Below are 19,252 nucleotides of genomic sequence, written 5' to 3' on the forward strand. Positions count from 1 at the left end.
CACTATACACGAGCATAGTGAACATCAATGAATTCTAATATGGCGCAAGAGCATACAACATATGAAATGCATAAACATAGAAAAAAGGATATCCATGAATCATCACAATCGTACATCGTGAAGAGAGAAATGTGCAACAGCAGTGGAGGATATCACAGCAAGAACACCATAAAATCATTGGGTGGTATCATCACATCATGTTTAGGTCGTTAAATTGGTCAATGTAGTGTAATTCGTCATTTCAGCGGATAATAGAGTCACGGGGCGAGCGAGGTCCGAACAGCCCAGGGCTGGGTTGTGGAGGAACAAGCAGTGTGGCCTCCACAGGAGCAGGGGTTGGCGCAAAAGCCGGATTCGCTATAACAATCGGAATTTAAATGCCGCCAACATCACTTCGCAGGGTAATACTCACGTTGCCAGGTCGCCCAAGACTGCACAGGCGGTCTAACTTCAACGGGAGGCTCAGGCGGTGGGGCCGCAGCCGCAGCACTACGCCGTGACCGACGCGTCCCTCGGTGCACAACGCTACGCCACCCTGGACGTGCGAGGACCGGTTCTTCTGGTGCCATCGGGGGGGCTTCGGGGACAGGCGGGGGAGGCGCAGCGGCACCAGGATCCCCAGCGCAAGCGCCAGTCGGTGGCCTCCTATAATCCCCCACCTTCAGCGAAATCCAGCAGTAAGGTAGTAATATAGTACTTACCATTCCGGATCGAAGACACCTCCAGGACCAACCTTTGACTTCATGGTTAAAAGGCAACCGAGCTCGCTGGTGTCCGGTGAGACAGCAGCCAACAGCAGAGCACCAATGCACTCACTATTGGATGGCTCGTCTCTCTTCCCTCAATCGGCCCACTTCTCCCAGCAACATCCGTACCTCCTCTGCCAAGGACTTACTGAACTCGTCAAGATACTGTCGATACACACCTCAATACCGTAGCGAATACACCAAAACAACGGATCACTTACGCCTTGAATATTGAATGGGACCTGCTCTTGCGCGGTAGCTCTAACAGCCTCCATGGTTCTCTCATGCTGCTCAATGCATTGGGCTCGCATACCTGTGAGGAACAGAGCATTAGCAATACCTTAGTACAGGACAGAATTACTCACTTTCCACGCATTCCCGTAATTGCCGATCTTGGTCTGCTCTGAACTGCGTCAGCTCGTCAAGTAGATGCTGATTTGCTAGAAAGAAAGTTAGCAAGCTGCATCAGCTAGTAAGTGTCACTACTGACTCGGGTCATTGGCATGCGCAGCTTTCTCCTCTTCTAGCCTGACTATGTCATCAGCCCGGTCAGCCATGAACTGCTGCATGAGTTCCTGTAACTGGCCGAGTTGACCATTTGTTTGGCTCATCCATTCCTCCTTTGTATTCCACCGTTGGTTCGCTTCCTCACGTTTGAGTATGAAGTCCTCGCGCTGCTCGGCCATCATATTCGATAGGTCGCTGAGCTGGTTCCGCAGAGACTCGTCGCGCTCGATTGCCTCCATCCGCTCGCGCTCGCGTCGTTCCGACTCTTCTGACAGGCGTAGCTGTCGCTCGTTTTCTAACTCTGCGCGCACAGTCGCCAGTTCCTCTTCCAAAGCACGGATCCGCGCCTCACGCTCCTCATCTAGCCGAGCTCTAGCAGCCTCGGCTTCAGCCTGTACCCGTTCTCGTTCAGCCTGTCCCACTTCGCGCTCTCGTGCCAGCTCCTCACGCTCTAGACGTACTGTATCGAGAATTTCCTGAGCGTGGCGCGATGCTGCGTCCTGAGCCACGGTAACGATCGACTCAATCATAGACTGTGTGTCTACCGCAGGACCAGGCGAAGCGGGCTCATCCATGGGTGATTGCTCCGTAACACCAACGTCAGCTATTGGCGGTGTGGGCTCTTCGGTGTATCCTACGGGAGGCGGCACCGGTATCGGCACCTCTATGGCAGCGAGACGATCTTCAATACGGTCTTCCAGGTCCCTTAACATTTCGTCTTGGCGCTGCCGCGCTTCGTCAGCACGACGATCCTCATGTTCGAGGAACAGCCGTTCCCGCTCGTCCTCGTTTGCCCTGAAATTCTGATCCCGTCTTTCTTCAGCCTCTTGAACGTTGGCGAGTGTACCGGTGAGCTGACGTTCCAGTTGCATGAAACGTTCGTGCCGTTCCCGCTCGGCGTCCTCGAAGCCGAGATCTCCCGGTCCAGAGTGTGGACGAACGAGAGCATCCGAGGGAGGCGGCGAGGCAGCAATGGATATTCCGGGCTCGCGAACCATCCTTGGTGGAACTCCTTCGCCGCGCAGGGTCGCATGCCGTTCCTCTCTCTCTGGATCTATCGATTGTGCATCATCATAGTCATGTTCTCCCATTTCAGACGGACTACCAAGTTCCTCCTCGGGCCGATGGGGGTGATCTGTGGATCTTGGGAGCGATGCGGGGGTAACGGAGGCTGGACGAGTGACCGTGGGCAAGACGGACTCAGCATATTCACTCGGGGGAGTTGCTGCTCGCCCGGTTGCTGTTCCACGTGTAGGGACTCGGGATACTACAAATGGATTAGGATTGGGTAAAAGCCAGAGAAGTATCTGGTTCCTTACCGCCCGGCGTCCGTATGTTCGCTTCATGGAACGGTGAAACTAGAAAATTTGTGGGCAGGGGTAGATGAGCGATCCTGAATAAGACACTTACCATCACTGGGCGTCCTCGACAAAGGGATGCGCTCTTCGTCTGCACAAAAGTACATGAGGCACAATTTGTGTACCAACGGAAATTGTCTCACCGTCAGGGGCGCTGCGTTCTTCGGACTCCATATGTGGGCGATGCGTTACTGTTCCACATGAGTAGACAGCCTTACAAAACTGGATATGAACTTACCATCGCTGCGCCTGGTGTCGCGGCGTGTGGGGATTTGAACTACTTGAGGAGAACCGGGATCACGCGGCGATGAGGGCTGCTCTATCTCGAGAATGGTCGGCGGCCCAGCAGGATGCGCATGCGGTAGGCGAGTTCGCTGACTGCCTGTACGGATGACAACAGGAGATGTTTGAGGGTGGAGGGGGACTCGAAGCACGGGAGACTCGGGCTCTCCAGGCTCGTTCGAGGGCGAAGGAGAGCGAGGTACTGACATGGACGGGCGACGGACGGAACGCCCCGCACTAGGCGGACGGTGGGCCTCCTCCCCACGGTCATAGTCGTCGAAGGGCGAAGCGGTGCGGATGGACGGACGGGAGGCGTGGTGGGCACGTCGGGGGACGGGCTCCGCGATGCGCATGGTAGGGTCGCCGTAATCGTCGAGCGGGGAATCTGGTCGGCGGCGGGGTCGCTCAGAGCGGCCGTAGTCGTGCGGATCGCTGCGACCGGAAGGATGAAGCGATCGGGAGGGTCGGGAGGGCCGATCGCGCTCTCGATCGTACGGGTCGCGCGACGACGGAAGGCGGATGATGAGCGGATCAGTCGATATACGAGAGGGTTGCGAGCGGGACATCGGCGCGGGCACACGGAGCACCGTGGCCCCACTGGGTCCTCCTTCAGGCCGGTACGACACCGTAGTCCGCGAAGGACTCCGCATGGGGGATCTAGGTACATCGTAGTTCGGACTATCCTCATAACCCCCATAGCTAGGACTGCGCCTTCCGGACTGTGACTCTGTCCGTACAAGGATAGGAGTCACAGGCCGTGGCGACCTTGCCTCGACAATTATCGGGGGATGAGGGACAGCAACTCCAGGAATAGACACCCCTGGAACAGGAACTTGTGATGGCTGGATAATGATGGGTGGGGGCGTCCTCGAGCTCTGCTCAGACTGGTGCATTCCATGACTCCCTTGTGAAGGTGAACGAATCAAGACTCTTGTCGGCTCTCCATGAGGGGTCTCCATGAACTCATCCCTAGAAAATCGCGGCGAGCCTGCGTCCACATGGATTACTTCGGGTAGTGGCGGTATACCACCTGGGGGAACTGGCGGTCCACCAGGGAGGACAGTCATCGGAGGCGCGACAGCTCCAGATGGCTGAATAACTATAGTTGTAGGTGCCACAGCCGCAGATGGAGGCACTTGTTCATCAGGCACCACCGTTAGAGGCTGAGCAGAAGGCGCATCAGGATGTCGAGGAGATCCAACGCGAGGCCCCGTAGGGACACGTATGTGTATTGGCGGAGGAGAGTGGTCAGGTCCTTCCGGTTCAAAGGGCCGGCCCTCGACATAGGTGAGCGTTGGCGATCGAGTTGTAGGATCAGGGAACACAGCAGGTCTCTCCGTGGGGGGCAAAACAGTGATGGGGCCGCTAGCTTGCTGCTCATGATGTATAACTTGCGGAATAACCCCAGGAGGTGGAATGACGTGTAGAACTTCGACATCGCTACCACTGCTACCAGTACTATCATCACCATAATCATCGGAAGGTGAAAATGGTGCAGGAATCACAGGTGGCTCTTCGCCCTCATAGATTGGACCGGGGGGAGGGGGCGGTCTATAGTCCGGTTGTTGGTGTATGATTGGGGGTTGTATATTGGGTATAACTGCTATGTCGGGCGTATAGAAGTCTCGGAGAGGTGTGCCTGGAATCACTGGAGGATACTGAGGAGAAGGTGTCATATCCCCGTCACTGTAGTCAGGAGGAATGACTGGTCCTGTATAAACCTGAGGTGGAGGCGGTACTAATACGGTAGGCTGTGGTACAAAGCCGGGGGGCAGGCCTCCCTGTTCTTGTTCCATGTGTGGCCCTGGCGTTGGAATGACACTAGGGGGTTGGGGCATCATGACTTGGGGTCCTGGTCCGGCTTGTCCTACAGAATTTGGGTTTACGTCGATCATACCACGAGCAATATCGCACTTACCTTGCCTGCCAACCAGTAGCTCATTCAAAAGATCTGTAATGTGGTCTATCCTGGCGTTGATTCCTCGTGTCTCATGGTGGCGGTCGCGAACATCTCGGCCTAGCCAGTCATTGAGCTCCCTCAGGTATCTCATCATCTCTCGATTGTTCTCGATCGACGCAAGCTGTGCGGACCGATTGTCCTAAATTACAAGAGTCACTAACACGTCAGCGTCATCCGAATCCAGAACTCACCCTCAAAAGCGTTAGGATATCGTCGAACGGTAGCTGAAGGATAGTCTGCAGTCCCATCAGTTGCCTATCATTACATACTTCGATCAACTTACCGGTGGTGCAGATGGCATAGGAACAAAATTTCCAGCAGGAGGCGCAGGAAATTGTGGAGCGACACCGGGTGGTATTACAGGGGGAGCACCAGGTCGTGCAGTTGGATGCGGAGTAGTCACAGCCGGTGGCGCTGTAGGCGGCCTCTGCATGATAGGATCCTGAGCTTCAATCAGCTTGATTCAAAAGCAGCAAATTCAATACATACTCTACCGTTGAAATAACCATCGGTATCTGGACGACGCCCTCGACGGTTATCCAATACGTGCTGCAGAAAATCGATATCAGGCTCACTGGCTGGGCGCGGAGGACCATGCCGTGGAGGCACATCTTGAGGCGCATACGGCGGTTCGCTTTCGGACGGAGGATGAGCGAAGACTCTCGATGGTCTACGTCTTGGTATGGGTCGTGGATCAGATCTGTCGAAGATCACAGGCCGAGTGACCGGGAAAGTACGTGGACGGGCAGGCAAATCAGCTTCGTAAACGGGGCTTGCGCTTCGCGGACGCGCGATTCGAGGGCCAGGACGATATGTTAATGGGATGATGGGAGGAGGTGGTTGAACTTGTGGTGGCGCCGGCGTTGATCCCTCTGCTAATATTCCCGCCAACGTCTCATCCAAGGACGGGCCCACACGGACAGGTACAGGCATCTGAATTGGAGGGAAATCGCGCCTTATCCTATCTATTCCATCCCTCAGAGTTTCCCAGAGCGATGTATCAGACCCGGATGGATACAGCGACTCCGACCCATCATCGCGTGCGGGGCGCTGGGAACGCTGTACTTGGTCCAGAATTCGCTGAATGGTCTCTTCAATTCGTCGACAGCATTCAGCGATGTCTGGACCAGCCGGTCTTTCCAGTAATTGATGGAGAATCTGGTTGGAAGCGAGTTGTTCCTCCCGGACTGCGGTGACCTCATCCCGCACGTGTGCCAATGCTTCACGAAGCGGGGTCAGATCGACCGGAGGTACCGGCCGGGCAGTGTAGCTCGACGACGCAGAAGGAGCCGGAGAGATGGAGCGCGGGGGAGAGACGGAGCGCGCTGGAGAAACGGGCAGTGGTGCCGGGCCCACCTCCAGATTCACATCCGTACCCACAGAAATGTCACTGGGCGTTGGTGTACGAGATCTCAGGGAAGACGGAGATGATACAATAGATGACTCGTAAGACGAGGAAGACGAAGACGGCCAAGAGGGCGATGACGGAAGCACAGGATATTCCTCCGACTCGAACAAACTGAGATCGTCGGAATGATGCGAGGAAAGGAACGATAGCGATTCAGCAACAGAGGAATCGGGGGACGCCAATCTTTCGGGAGGGGGCGAGAGCGATATAGGCATAGGCATAGGTATAGGCATGGGCATAGGCATCGGGACCAATCTAGGTTGTGCAGGTGCAGGTGAAGGTGTGGGCATCAGAACACGTGCAGGAAGGGGTACAGCCGTAGGGATAGGTGCGAATATGGGTGCAGGCACAGGCGTAGGCGCAGGCGAAGAGGCAGGCACAGGTGTAGTGGCGGGCGAATATACAGACATAGGAGAGACACCACGACTTTCACGGGGTCCTATCAGAACTGAACGCACAGAAGAGATGACGCTACTTCCCCCAACAGATCTGTCTTTCCGAGGTACCGGAGGTGGAAGCTCGGGGACACGGAGATGTTCCTCCCGGGGCACAGATTGTGCCAGCAACTGATCCAGAAGACGTCTGACATCCTCAATACTCTGAGACAACTCTCTGTTCTCAGATCCCCTCTGTTCATTCACTTCGTACAAGTAATGGAGAAGTCGATTAATGTCGTGGGTAAGAATGTGGCTGGGTGCATCCGACGCAATGGTCTCGATGTTAGACGCGACAGAAGGTGCATCACCATGGGGGGTGCTAATGCTGACACTCAGCGACACTGAGGGTGCTGCAGATGCAGAGGGGGAAGGTGGCAGAGGAACGGAAGGAGGAGACACCTGCAGAAACAGGACGCTATTTGAGTCGAAGCTACTTTAAAGGAAAGTATCACGTACAGGTTCGGGTGGCGGAGAAGATGCCGTTGACAGCAGCGATGGCATTAACGAGGGCTCGTATTCTGACGCAGGGAAATCCATCAGTGATCTAGCATCAAAAATGGAAGAATTCATGGAAGCCGACGAAACAGTGGATACAGATGATGGCGTGCGCGACAATGTCACGGCGGTAGCAGGGAGTTCCGTGGATATTGGTGAAGGAGAAGGCACACTTGGAGGAAGAGAGAGAGTCGACGGCGTCGGAGTAACAGACAAGGACGGAGAAGACGACGATGGTAAAGTGACTGTCGATGGCGTCGGCGTAAGCGACAACGAGGGCGATGAAGGGACTGTGACCGATGATTCAGTACTGATCTCTGTGATCGGAGTGAGGAGCGTCATATCTTGCGATGAGTAAACAGAACCACTTGGTCTTAGGAAAGATGTCTCGAACGACGTGTCAGGACCCTCAGGAAGTGCTAGAGACTGAACCGAAGGTGATGCTCTGAGCAGAGAAGAGTCGTATGATGCATCAGATTCGGCTCCCCATAGCGATTCGGGTACTGCAGGACTCGAAGGTGTAGGCGGCTGATCGAAGGTTGACGGCACTGTTGGTGTCAGAAGACTAGAAGGTGAGGGAGACACAGAAGATTCGGTGGGAGTCGAAACTGTTGACACGGAAGGCAAAGACGACTGAAAAGATTCCGAAGGAGGAATGGGCGACGGGCCCAAAATTGACTCAGAGGAGATCACCTCTTCAGAAGGTTCTGTCGGCGGCGGCGAAAGAACAACATCACCTACAAATGATCCGGACTCTTCTGTGAGCTCCCTAGATAGAATATCCGACTCTTCTGTGCTCTCTCTAGGATGAACGTCAGGTTCCTCTGTAGGCTCTCTAGATAGAATCTCAGACTCTTCCGATGGCTCTCTAGGTAAGATCTCGGGCTCCTCTGTGGACACCTCGGATGTAACCTCAGATACTTCTGTAAGCGCTCTCGATACAACAGAAGGGGTGTAAATAGAGGGCGGTAATGGGACGTCCTCTGGGCGCGGCTCATGTAACTCTTCGACGATACTACCAGGAGGAGACGAGGGGATGGTTGGGATTGTAGATGGCGCTTCGATACTGACATTATCTTCCAGCTCTTGCTCGGGCTTAAGGCATCGACATTGGGCCGTGTCATACTCGGTGGAAACCTCCGTTGGACAGACCTCCGCGGTGATGTATTCGCTGAGTGGCGGTTCTGTAGGACAGACGTCCACAGTTTCAAAATCGGAATACGTCTCAGAAGGACATTTTGGTGCTGTCCGGTAATCAGAACACACTTCTGCGGTCTCGTAACTTGATAACGAAGGAATTGTCGGGAGCGAGACGAAGGAGAGCTCCGAAGGGGATTTTGCTGTCACATATTCGGCGCTTTCGACACTGGTAGTGGATTCTGGCAAATCGCTGGAAGCCTCTCCTGTCGAACGGGTGTGTGAACCAGAAGAAGGCGTGGGAGTGTATGTCCCAGTCAGAGTGTAGCTTTCCAAGGTGCTGAAGCCGTCCGTGATTGAGCGACTTTGGGTTGGAGTGTAGCCGTAACTCGCCGAATTCTCCTTGTCAGAGCTTTCCTCCGCACTGCTGATGTATGACGACGGGTACGATCGTGAGGCACTTCGTGCAGGTCGCCTACGAACTCCACCTGACCTTGATAACCCACTGCGTGACGGCGATGTGGACGAGTACAATCCACTCGATCCACTATGCGAATCCCCCAGCAACGACGCAGATGCCGTTCCCCTGTAAGAGAGAGTGGACGCGACGATATTGGTGCCAGAACCAGATACAATATCCAGGAGGGTCTCATCTGTTACTAAACCAGTTGTCGTCCTAGTGTCCGTTGTTGTCAATCCACGCGTGAAAGATGACGAGGAATAGAAACTAGAGGTATGAGCCCTCGATCCGTTGGAGCCTGCTCCCGCTGTAAAGAATGCGTCATCGGACGCAGACGTCACACTGTCCGAGGCCCGACTTCGAGACTTGTCGTCTCGCCCCACGCTTGGAGGGGGAGACATATAGACGTCACGACCTAGTCTAGGACCGCTGGACACAGTGACAGGGGATCCATCACCAACGGGTATTCCTCCCGCAAGTCCCAAGCCGAAACCTAACCCAGGACGTGAATCGCGCGCTCGTCTTACGGCAGATGCGAACTCCTCATCCAGGTCAGTCAAAGAGCTTGTACGCCGCAAAGAACTGCTCCTGCTCGGGGCGATAACGCGAGGATCGCCGGGGTACATATACGCCTGATTGGATACTGCTGAGTCGTCTGTGGCTCTTGATCGGTGAGCAGATGCGAGTGACGGTCGGTACGATAGGCCGGTACGGGCACTTGAGCCAGAGAGGGAGTTTAGGTCAGATATGTCCGGCAGGTTTTCAATGAACGGGACATAACGTGTTGACGCCGATCCAGAGCCCGAGCTAGACTCTGTGGATCCACTGCTTGCGAATGAGCGTACCGTCCTAACTGAGCCCGTAGGCGATCCAGTGGCAGAACGGTCAGGAATAGTATCTGCTCGCTGTAAGACGTCCCTGGAGAAGATCCATAAGATCATGAAAAGCCGTGATGAAGATGAATCAACTTGCCATATTGCACTGACCCATCTTACCCTTTCTCGGGGACTATCGCAGGCGAGGCGTTCTATGCCGTCACCGTAAAGTAAATGGAATGGGCACAAGGTCTCCATCAGGTTTGCTTCTGGCTGGTTTCCCCGGACCAAATTGCTTGGATCTTGACTCTGGACGATCGCTGCAACGGTACCGACGTCATCGTGGGCGGCAGGATGTGTTGGGGACGGCGCCGAGCGGACTTCGGTGCAATTGAGCAGATCCAGAGTTACGACACCGCGTCCTCCGCTTGCTGCTATCCACGATAGGAGCAGCATGTGGGGATAAAGTAGGGCCTGACATCTCTGCCATTTATATGGCGGGGGAGCATGAACATTCAAATACCACAACAAACCTATGCGCAGCGGCTACAACACGAAAGGTTAGCACTTCAAATCGAAGCGAAAGAGCCCATTGGTCACCTCTTGTGCTTCTTTGGCGCCCGTATATTGTCCCAATTCATTGATGTCGAAGGGCGGGGGAAGCAATCCGCTTGTGCTCATACTGTCGCTCATGGTGCTTCCGACATCAGACATTGCTGGATCACTTACTCTTCTGCTAGCACGACCAGATAACGGAAGAGTTCTCTCCTTCATTCTCGCACTACCTCTGCTAGTCCGGCGCCGCACGTTGAGGAAATTCTCATTGCGGGTCGGCGACGGAGATGTTCCAAATTTACTGAACTTCGCCATAGACGGTTTATTGTCAGTCCATCTCTTCAAGACTTCTTGAACCCTGCTGACGGAGCTGAAGTCGCCAGGGGAACCACGCTGTCTCGGTGTTAGGGAAGACGACGTCGGTGTGCCCGTGAAGCTATTCAAACTCGTCGCAGTAAGCGTGCGTGTGTACGCGTCCGAGCTTGTCTGTGACATTGAGCCCGAGCCTGTGTATGTGTCTGTGCCTCCAGGAGTCATAGTGGTTATTGCAGTACTGGATGTGAATCGTGAAGCACCGGATAAAGATGCGGTTGTTTGAGGCGGTGGTGACAACATGGATGACATTGTAGTGTTAAGGCCGGAATACGAAACACTAGATCCTGTTCTGCTCTTTGTAGGAGACGATGATCGAGAGCCGTATCCTGTTGTAGTTCCGTACCCAGTGGTACTCCCATATCCATACCCTGCACTACTCAAAGTCGGCATGGAGCGACTCTGCGTAGAGGTGTAAGGACTAGGTGACCTCGGTCCTAACGGCGCCGAGGATGTCCTGGTGTGCCCGAGCATATGTGCGGGACTACCAACGGAGGTGGACCTGTCTTCAAAGGATGCCACCAGCTCACCAACCTTTTTCCCTGGTACCGGAGGTAGCGTCCGCCCCGGAGTTTGTGCCCTCCCAGTGGGCTCTGTGGACGACCTCGCATGGTGGATAGGCAATGCTCCAACTTCCGTATGTACCGAGTGTCGATTTACGTCTCCTGACAGTGCATACGAGGTTGGCCGCGAAGGAGCATTCTCAGTATGCTCTGAGATAGTACTGAGCCTCTGAACCATTAACGTGGTCCCCGAATGATAATCGCCTGAAGTATAAGAATTTGACAGAGTGGAACCGGAAGCAGAACCAGTTCCAGTATATGACGTAAAGGTTGATGGGCCCGTACGAGATGTGTACGTAGAAGGACCTGTGTATGAAGAATATGTTGATCCCCCTCCAGACGAGGACCCACGAGACATCTCCGAAAGAAAATCTTCCGTCTCGGCGATCTGGTCTTCTACGCTGTCCAGAGTGAGCTCGGCTTCGACTTCGGCCGCATCCTGGAGGGAATTTTCGTCGGAATACGCGTAACTATCCGAATATCCGGAAGTGGGCGTAGGCGACACAACGATCCTGCGCATTTGGCGGCCTGAGGATGCGTCGTCACTATCGTATGATGAAGCTATTGGTGTTACTAGGAGGAAAGGCATCAGCATAGTATACACCTGATGGATTTAAGACATCGGCCTGCATAGACTTCAATCTGGATGCGAACGCAATCTGCCTAATCTCAGACAGCGTATGCTTACACACACGATTTACACCAGGACACAGGCTCCTTAATGAACACAGTCCGATATGGCGCTTTCGAAGATGAATACGGTGGTGCCACATGTGGATCTACGCGGGCGCACATAAACGTCACGATGACACTCACCAGAACGAACCGTGGAGGAAAATCTTGATGGAGACATTTGTGTTTGTGTGGCTGACAAAGATGAGAACGTAGCGGTCCCGAAGAGTGGGGACCTCGGAGGCCCTATTGAGGGCGCGGTGGACGAGTATTCTGACATTTGCTACAGATCGAAACTAGAACATAGCCTAAAAGCTTCGGGATTGAGATTGGGGTCTTGAAGTCCACTTGGCCGGAAATGTAGACTGTAACCGTCGACTAGTGGTAGATACGGTGACAGCGAGACGGCCAGCAACGACGGAGAACCTCACCGTTCGACAACGAGCGAACGAACGAACATATTTAGGGCCGGTCAATTCGCGATCGCGTCTGATCATGTGATCATGTCTCTTTGACAGGATGCTATCTAGATTCTGAATCTTAGTACAAGCCGTGACGGAGTCCACAACCGGCCATCTGCCTATGGAGACGCAACTTAACTCGTAAAGTTTTATACAATAAGAGGTCTTTGGCCTTTGGCCCTCATCAGCTCTTTACCATGGTTCCCACCCAAAACTTAAATGACAACAGTATACCGCCCTAGATGGTGCCAAACTTTGCGATCCCTCATAGGTTGAAATCTTTTGACGTCAAGATACTATTGCTATTACTAAACACTTAGGGCAACTTGAAGATGTAAGTGTTCATTTACGCTCTCACCAAGCATCACGCGCATCTGACAGTCAGTTACCTGAATAGAATTGTAGACTGATGCTACACGACATATTGGCGTTCAATGTCTCTGAACACTCTAAACACTACAATAACCCTGATGTTTGAAGTGCCGACATTCAGACATGCTCTTAATGTAAATAATGCATGCATTCCTCAATTTTATGTATTGTCGAACGTGCGGTTATCTGTTACGCACCAATCGACATAGTAGGCAACTGACCAATCCTCAGTCTCGTTCCACCGAACGGTCTCAAAGTAACATTAAACGTGCCACCCAAGCACGTATTCGGGCTTTGCGGCGGCCAGTCGGCATCTCCTAATAGTGTCGGCCAGTCGATCTCGCATGCCACCGCCGTCATGGACTGCGGCTGTGCGCCCGTCTCCCAGACATAGTACGGGAGCTCGTCCACCATATCCTCGTAGAAAGCCAGAGTCGACGGGTCAATTGCAATATTCCATGGTGTAGTCGCCATCCAGAAGTGATCATGAGTGTGATTGTCGTACTGCAGGCAATGAAACCAGTTCAGGAGCAAGCAAACAACATCATGAACCGATCTACTCACGGTGAGCAAATCGGATGCAGGGACGTTGGGCAAAGTTTCAATAAATTCCAACGGGCCCGGTGACCTGCCAGATGGATGTTGGTAAGAAAATATCGAGGACGTGGTGGACTCGCAAACACATACCTGAGCGCTGCAGGTGTTGTCGTGTCATTATACGACAAATCCACCGCATATAATAAGGGACCACGGTATATAGCAATACTTCCGTTCGATCTGGGCTCAATCTCGATCTGCATGTCAAGATACAGAACAATGGTTGTCTTCCCAGCCCTTACTTGTACACTTTGAAGGGCGGTGGTAAAGTCGGGTGACAGCGTAGTCGCTTTCGCGCCATTGACAGTAATAGTGCTGCGTGACTGCGCCCACTGTGGAATCCGAATATAGAACGTATATGCTCTGGACGAGGTAATTGTATACGATAGCGTTGAGCCAAAGGGATACAGGGTATCGACGGTGACTGGAGATAGCTGTCAGTGAGAGGCGCTCAAGGAATTGTTGAAAATATACCTTCAGTGTCAGCACCATTCGCCAGTTGGGTCTGTAGCGTAGCAGGTCCAAGTGCGGCATGAACAAGTGCCGTTAAGTTGTCCGCATAGAGAAAGCTATTGCTCCAGAATTTCGGCCAACCTTGGGGGTGATTGACGGTGCCTGTTCAACAGAGAGCATCAGAAAGCGCAGTACTAGATACGATCTGTACGTACAGCATGGATAATTAGGCTCCATCCCCATTACATTACTGTATAAACCGTCTGTCCATACAACACCATCGGTGTGATTATGAACCCAGATCTGGTTTGTCTGCTGCAGGTATTGATGTGACCACCAGTCCGGAGTGCTCTACCAAGAATTAAGCCATCAACGAATACACGTTAGGTTTCGGCTTCGAATGTACCTGTGCAGGCAGCGAATTGTAGGCGATCCTTTCAAGGAGATCCGCCCATTCAGGGGCCCCAAGCGTCGCATATATCGTCTCCAGAGAGAACATGGTCTCGACGCTCACGCAATATTCAGACCTAAATGATACTCGTAAGCTCTTACCGCTTGCAAGGATGGAGACGCGATCACGAACCCCCTGGATGGGTGTAAACCTGCCAAGTGTTCATCCGTGTTGAATATTCCCTGCGGACGTCCATGATACTGCCAAGTCATGTTGATGCGATTAAAGCTGTACACATAAGGTCAAAAAGACAAATGGGTTAGTGGACCCATGTGATACGTACGTGCTGTCAATGTCGCTCTGGTCTCCAGTCATGCGCCAAGTGAGTGCCTCTGATTTCAACGCTATAATCATCCGGATGAGCAGAGTGAGGTGACAGGGGACATGCCAACATACCCTCTCCAATATTCACGCCATGGCTACAAGGATAATTAAGCAAGATTTGCATCCAAACGAAAAGCGCGATGACTCACTTGTACATACTGGCTTCGTCAGTAGGGACAGCCACTCTTGGAAAGGTTCCGTTATCAACAAAGAAATCGTTCTTCCAAGAGAACCCTTGAGCCCGGGCAGCATTCATGAGACTAATTAGCTGCTCCTGCTGTCCCCTTGGATCGTTATCGTACAACCATTGCATGACTAGAACCAGCTAAAAGCGTGAATTAGATTAGACCGAGAAGCACAGAGTTCGTAGCACACCTCTTCCCATCTGACTTGTTGATATTCATATTGTTGCCCAAGAGATGGATCGCCGAGATCTCCGCTAGCAAACTTCTGTGTTGCATATTGAGCGAAGTTGTGTAGGAGATCCGTAATATTGGAGTATTCAGTCGCATCTGCTTCAGCATATTGCTATCTCCACAGGTGTCAACAATATTCTTTGGAACACCACCCACGATACGTACAATCAGGCCGAGCATAGTCATGTAGCGTGGCCACAGAAGAGTCGGAAGTGATGAATTAAAAGGATATGGACCAAAATATCCTGAAGACTCCTGTGAGGCGTAGACGTAATCCAGGAAGGTCTTCGTATATCCAAGCAAAGTACTATTCCCCAATTGGTGAGCGAGTGCGACCCAACCGTTGCTGGGAGTAGTGCTGTGAGAAAATCGAGAACATCTGAGGAGAAGTATAGCTTACAACCAGTACGGTGCAGCTTCCTGCATCTCACTGTACTCGATTGTGCCACCACGCCAGACCGAGTTTGACACGCTGAATTGAAACCCTGAATATGCACTTCCAAATACTTTCAAGAGACGTACTAATCAAACCATAGAGGCTGTTGACTGGCAAGCCCATGAGCTTGGACCAGCGCCATATTGTACGCCCAGCCGAATGGCTTGACTGTCCCAGTCGGAATGCGAGTAAAGACTGGGTCAAGCACTTCTCCAGAACATCAGTATACGCCGTCGCAAAACAAGGATGCACTTACGTGTATCATTGGCAGGTGATACAGCACGGACAGCAGCGGCGCTGGCATACAACGCCGAGATCGCTGCCCGTTTACTAGCGGACGATCTCCAACTGGATAGAAAGAACATTTCACAAAGACACGAAGAGGTTTACGGAACGCTAGCAACCCTCTGAGTCTTTCGCATTGCATGTCAAAGCTTATATTTCCCTATGTATTGAAACCGTCTGATCAGCTGCTTGTGGAGCCGAAGGCTCAGGTGAAGGGATGCACGAGGATGGGACCCAGCAGCGGGCCGCCTCAGATGAACGTGACAGCATGGTGTAGGGTGGTCGTAGAGGGAGATGGTCATGAGAATGATGAAAGCCTGGAGGGGCAAGATACAACCGTCGGAAGCGATAGTAGGCCCCGCGCATGCCGGCTGAAGGTCAGATGATGGGGACGTAGGCTCACTATGATCTTCAATCCGCTCTAACAACCCTTCGTATGCTAGGCCTCCCGAATGGCTGCCAATTGAAGAAGAGCAGATCCAGTTGCCTTAGCCATTTACCGCGTTACTAGTGAGTGGACGCTCAATCGTCGAGCAAACCTGTACATTGTGACATGGTGTGACCGATCGTGTTGTCGATCGCGCCTGTACTCAAGACCCCGCGGGCCGCAATCCACTGCAGCCATGTTCACATACTGTCAGGCCGATCTCAACTAGATTGTCAAAAAAAAACTGCGGCGATAGCCATAAACAGAGCTGAAGCGGAGCGAAGACTGACTAGCTTCATGGTCATGGAACGTACAATGAATACGAGAATTGGATTACTACCATCTAATTAATCCAGACAAAGGCATTCAAATCTTCACGAGACAACAAGGATCAAAATCCGTAGCTCAAGTGTATCTGGATCTAGTTCAGAAAACCAGTTGACCCCTATGACCACTGCATTAGCGGTTATCCACGCATCAGATTGGCTACTACTCACCCGTCAACGAAGTATTCCTGTCCCGTCATGTAACTCGCGTAATCAGATAGTAACAACAGGGTCTGAGGTGCCATCTCATGTGGCTTCGCAAAGCGACCTAGTGGAACTTGAGCCGCCTGGTGGTCTCGAATCGACTTCTCCATTCCTGATGTCTGATCGGTTTCCACTGTTTAAATCCAAGTTTGGTATCAAACCCACTTCCCTCACAGCAATAATACACACCATATCCGGGGCCGATAGCATTAACACGTATCGCGTATTGTGCCCACTCAGATGCCATCCCCTTGGTGAGATTCGATACGGCGGCTTTGGATGAATTGTAAAACACCTGTGTGAGCGGCTTTCCGGACGCGACCTGGTTGATGATTTGAGAGCTCATGCTGGACGTGATGACAATCGATCCGCCCTGGTATTTGGCATCAACCCAGAGCTTCGCGGCGGCCCGTGCTGCGTTGAACACGCCCAGAACATTCACGGTGTAGACCTTATCGAAATCCTCCTTCGTAAGTTCGAGCGCAGGCTTTACCACGGAGACACCTGCGTTCTGTGATATCGCGAAACCCATCAACAGTACATTTGGAAGATTAGAGGAAAAACTACCGCACCGCAACTAGGCCGGTGACCGGACCCATCTCGTCGTTGATTTGTTTGAAAACTTTCTTCACGAGCTCTGCATCAGAAACGTCGCATTTAAAGGCCTAAGAGAAGAGGTCATGGTATCTCGTGAGATCGAGGCCGCTATGGGAATAGCCCGATTACATACTTTGCACTTGACATTGTTCTCTTTTCCGATGGTCTCCGCCACTTGGACTGCATCTTTCGAGCCTCTGTAGATGACTGCGACGCGTGCGCCTGCCCCAGCAAGGGCCTCGGAGATGGCACGGCCAATACCACGGTTGCCGCCGGTGACTATGACACATTTGCCTGATAATGAATCATATTCAAGTCAGATTGTGCCCACTCAATGAGAAGAAAAACGTACCCGAGAAGTCGATAGAGAATCCTTTAGCTGCTTTGGAGACTGATGCCATCGTACCAATGAAGTTCTGATCGCAAATGGGTGTTGGTGGTTGAATTGCGCGGGCGAATGTAAGGCGGTGGAGAAAGGAGGTTGAAGACGGCCTTCACCCCCATATAAAGCATTTATACTGGAGGGCTTGTGACCAAAATGCGCGACCTTTGACATGGTTTCTGACATATCCGCCTTGCAATGACGCGCGGTTTTGCTCGAGCGCGCCAGCGTGACGTCATAAGTAACATGAAGCAAAACGAATGACCGTGACCGTGACAACGCGTGCGTCTTCCCAACTGATTTCGGCCCCTTACGATACGCGCCAGGGCTGAAGCGCTGAAGCTTTGAAGTTTTGCGGCGGATGCTGAGGTGTTTAGCTGCAGGACGAGGGAAGGCCACCATGGTTGCACTAGTGCCGAATAAGCTGGCAGCTGGTCGCAGGCAATCGCCGCCATCCCGGAGGAACTTGGGAATTTTGAAATGTCATGGTGGTGTCTCATGCTAAGTGCTTCATCCAGCTCCGTCATTTACTCTTGGGCAATGTCTCACCGGGTCGAAACTTCTCGGTTTTATCGCTAATAGAGCCTAAGCTTTACAAGGTGAAAAAAAATTGGCATGCACAATCCAATCTCTCCGCATCTTCAGATCCTTCATTCTGCGACCCCAACAGCCAGATATCTTCCATGTCGTCCAAGCCTATGGCAGACTAGGATTATTCCCTAGTGTTCACGAATACCACATATGGCAGCAAGTAATTCACTTGTTGCCCACGAAAGGCCGATGGCTCATCATCGAGACCTTCGCAATCTTCATCCTTGATGACGGAGCGACACAGTTTCTCTCGCGTCGGTCTCAGGCGAGCACTTAAGATTTCGTTGAACAGGTCGTTGAAGGGCAAGCAGGAAGCCCTTAGCAAGGGATTGTCGCGCAAGTGTTTGCTGTGAATTAAACAGCTTGCTGCTGTCCTTGCGACTCGCGTATCCTTTAAGATGTGGATGATGATGTAAAATCTGGGGGCGAGGGTGCTGCCACCAATTTCTCTGCGGTCAATATTCAGCTGAATTCTGTGAGGTTGTATGATCGTTAGGGTAATGTTTGCCTCGTGAGTGTTAATCATTATTATTCAACTCATTTGTATTCTTTGTTACGTGTAGTGCTTATGCTCGTTCACTGCATACCACAATAATCTCATTTCGACCCTGACCGGAATGCTGTAAACGAACGTGAACGCAAAGCGCATGGTAGCGAGGTCCGGGCAGAGTGCGCGAGTGCAAAAAAGTCAAATGTGTAGACAAGGTTGCAACCAGTGCCTAACACGGGGTTGTATAAGATAAATCCCATCACGATACAGCTCTATAAGTTGACGACCTGTTCATATCTCCTAGATGGTTATCAATTGGTCCTAGTTGCACGTTCTTGAATTTGTCAAGTTTGACTGCAATTTGCCTGTCTCGAAAGCAAACTGGTAAGGGATTTCTCAGATGCGCTAGACAAAAATGCTGGCAGTTTGAATCTGTTAAGTGGCTCGCGTTGACAGCAGGCTTGATGTGATCGTGCACAGAGGTTGATCGCGAGTCCGACAACATCATAGCCACGCTGGTTGAGAGATAGTGGCGGTATCATTGACTTGAGGGGTCGGCGAGGCATTTCTTACTTTGTCCATGATCAAGCGGCGCTTGGAGACTATGTTATCCAATCACGTTCGTAACGCACAAAGATCCTTGAGCTATAGTACGAGCCGGGTATTGTGCATC

The 19,252-nt window shown here is 52.3% G+C and overlaps 2 protein-coding genes across 2 annotated transcripts; both read right to left on the reverse strand.

Annotated features, from left to right (window-relative positions):
* Positions 1 to 241: 241 nt before the first annotated feature.
* FIBRA_04075 (uncharacterized protein) lies at positions 242 to 15,642 on the reverse strand (the record flags this gene model as incomplete). Its single annotated transcript, XM_012325894.1, has 32 exons — positions 242 to 357; positions 413 to 645; positions 702 to 767; positions 817 to 911; positions 968 to 1,059; positions 1,112 to 1,186; positions 1,237 to 2,520; positions 2,573 to 2,611; positions 2,664 to 2,702; positions 2,755 to 2,802; positions 2,850 to 4,760; positions 4,812 to 4,992; positions 5,045 to 5,089; positions 5,137 to 5,295; positions 5,343 to 7,097; positions 7,155 to 10,151; positions 10,206 to 11,668; positions 12,798 to 13,104; positions 13,165 to 13,228; positions 13,288 to 13,621; positions 13,672 to 13,812; positions 13,866 to 14,001; positions 14,057 to 14,177; positions 14,234 to 14,329; positions 14,385 to 14,445; positions 14,498 to 14,520; positions 14,575 to 14,750; positions 14,801 to 14,953; positions 15,007 to 15,187; positions 15,242 to 15,313; positions 15,364 to 15,484; positions 15,534 to 15,642. 32 exons carry the CDS (start codon positions 15,640 to 15,642, stop codon positions 242 to 244), a joined length of 12,693 nt encoding a protein of 4,230 aa, XP_012181284.1.
* Positions 15,643 to 16,415: 773 nt separating this feature from the next.
* Positions 16,416 to 17,517, reverse strand: FIBRA_04076 (uncharacterized protein; the record flags this gene model as incomplete). Its single annotated transcript, XM_012325895.1, has 6 exons — positions 16,416 to 16,434; positions 16,487 to 16,652; positions 16,709 to 17,030; positions 17,092 to 17,184; positions 17,250 to 17,410; positions 17,469 to 17,517. 6 exons carry the CDS (start codon positions 17,515 to 17,517, stop codon positions 16,416 to 16,418), a joined length of 810 nt encoding a protein of 269 aa, XP_012181285.1.
* Positions 17,518 to 19,252: the final 1,735 nt, after the last annotated feature.

The sequence above is a fragment of the Fibroporia radiculosa genome (assembly GCF_000313525.1).
Source record: "Fibroporia radiculosa TFFH 294 genomic supercontigs, scaffold2568, whole genome shotgun sequence".
In the NCBI taxonomy this organism is placed as follows: domain Eukaryota; kingdom Fungi; phylum Basidiomycota; class Agaricomycetes; order Polyporales; family Fibroporiaceae; genus Fibroporia; species Fibroporia radiculosa.